At 54.8% G+C, this 2094-nt stretch overlaps 1 protein-coding gene across 1 annotated transcript; it reads left to right on the top strand.

Annotated features, from left to right (window-relative positions):
• Positions 1 to 105: 105 nt before the first annotated feature.
• On the top strand, positions 106 to 1391 carry EMH_0082280 (uncharacterized protein; the record flags this gene model as incomplete). The annotated part of the gene is given in 3 exon segments (XM_013500499.1): positions 106 to 633; positions 771 to 784; positions 788 to 1391. Coding segments are annotated over 3 exon segments (1146 nt in total).
• Between the last annotated feature and the right edge of the window lie 703 nt (positions 1392 to 2094).

The following is a 2094-nucleotide window of genomic DNA, read 5'->3' as shown; positions in this document are numbered from 1 at the left end:
ATTTATTCTTTTTTATTTGGTTTTAGGGCTTCTTTATTTACGGATTTGCTGCAGTTACCTCTGCTGCTGCAGTTCAATACACAAGGTACTGTTGCTGGGGTTGTTATGCTGCTGTCTTACCCCCCCGCATATATTATAGATCAGGCTGTCTGGGTGCGAGCAGCAAGAGCTCGATCGCAGCAGCAGTTTCGTGCTGCTGCTGCTGCTGCTGCTGCTGCTGTCATTCCCTTCCTTCTCTTTGTTGGCTTCACAGGCATTGTTGCTGCAGCAACTTTCGACAGACAAACAGCAGCAGCAGCAGCAGCAGCAGCAGCAGATGATACAGCAGCAGCAGCAGCAGCAGCAGCAGCAGAAGAAGCAATAGGCCGAGCCCCTTTATTTTCTCTATTTATACCGAGCAGCAACCTGCTGCTGTTTGCTGCTGTTCTTGCTGTTGTTTCTCTCCTCGCAATGAGTACTGCTGACGCCATACAAAACGCCTTACCCTGGATACTAGCGGCAGATATCTTCGGCCGCATCAGCAGCAGCAGCAGCAGCAGCAGCAGCAGCAGCAGCAGCAGCAGCGGGAGCAGCAGCAGCAGCAGCGGGAGCAGCAGCAGCAGCAGCAGCAGGAAGGCTTTGCGTATGTATCGTGTATGGGGTTTCGTGCTGCTGCAGGTGCCTTGTCTTTGTCTAGCAGCAACCTGGCGAGATAGTTTAGTTGTTTTGTTTTTGTTATCTAACTTTATAACTTCTGCTGTTTTGCCTCCTTTGCTGCTGGGTCTCCGCAGCAGCACAACAGCAGNTTATCTAACTTTATAACTTCTGCTGTTTTGCCTCCTTTGCTGCTGGGTCTCCGCAGCAGCACAACAGCAGCAGCAGCAGCAGCAGGCATGCTAGCTGGTGTTGCTGCTGTGCCTTTATGTGGTGTATGCTTCACGAGAGATGCTGCTGCTCTATATACTTGGTTTTCGGTTCCTTGGGGTGTAGCGCATGCAGCAACAGCAGCAACGTTTGCTGCTGTCCCTGTTGCTGCTGCTGCTGTCACCCTCGCTGTGTCTTGGGCCTTCCCTGCTGCACCAAAACAAACTGCTGCTCTTGCTGCTGCTCCTGCTGCTGCTGCTGCTCCTGCTGCTGCTGCTGCTCCTGCTGCTGCTGCTTCTGTTGCTGCTCCTGGGGGGGAGGGAGAAGAGGAGGCAGCAGCAGCAGCAGCTACTGCAGCAGGAGCAGCTGCAGCAGCAGCAACTGTCAAACTCAGGATACACCCCGACACACAGCAGCAGCAACAGCAGCAACAGCAGCAACAGCAGCAACAGCAACAGCAGCAGCAGCAGCAGCAGCAAGGAGACAGCAGATGGTCTACAGGGGACAAAGATGCTTCTGGCTTCGCCCTTACAAGCGCAGACTCATAAACACCAGCAGCAGCAGCAGCAGCAGCAGCACCAGCAGCAGCAGCAGCAGCAGCAGCAACAGCAACAGCAACAACAGCAAGAGCTGCAGCAGCAACAGCAACAGCAGCGATCAACACTAGCGGCAAAAAGTCGGCGCAGCTGGAGCAACAGCAGCAGCAGCAAATTCGGGAAGCAGCAGCAGCAGCAGCAGCAACTGCTGCTGCTGCTGCTGCTGCTGCAGCAATTGGGGGCTGCATGCATACCCTCAGTAGCCCCCCAGATGTAAGCTTTGTGTAGTCGCCTCAAGCAGCAGCAGCAGCAAAAGCGGGCAGCAGCAGCAGCAGCAGCAGCAACTGCTGCTGCTGCTGCTGCTGCTGCTGCTGCTGCTGCAGCAATGGGGGGCTGCATGCATACCTAGCCCCCAGATGTGAGCCTTGTGTAGTCGCCTGCAGCAGCAGCAGCAGCAAGCCGAGCAGCTGCAGCAACAGCAGCAGCTTGTGCTGCTGCTGCAGCGTGTATGTGTTTCCTTGATGCTGCTGTGGAAAGCAACAGCAGCAGCAGCAGCTGCTGCTGCTGCTGTGTATAGCAGCAGCAGCAGCAGCAGCAGCAGCTTGTGCTGATTTGCAGTGTATGTACACCCAAAGATGTATTGTCGGTCCCCCGAGGGACAGAGGGATTCTATTTAAGCATTGAAACAAAGATAAACTGCTGCTGCTGCTGCTGC

Source organism: Eimeria mitis, genomic scaffold, assembly GCF_000499745.2.
Source record: "Eimeria mitis Houghton genomic scaffold, Emh_scaff5469, whole genome shotgun sequence".
Classification (NCBI taxonomy): Eukaryota; Apicomplexa; class Conoidasida; order Eucoccidiorida; family Eimeriidae; genus Eimeria; species Eimeria mitis.
Note: the sequence above shows the minus strand (reverse complement) of the source record. Positions and strands in the feature narration are given on the sequence as shown.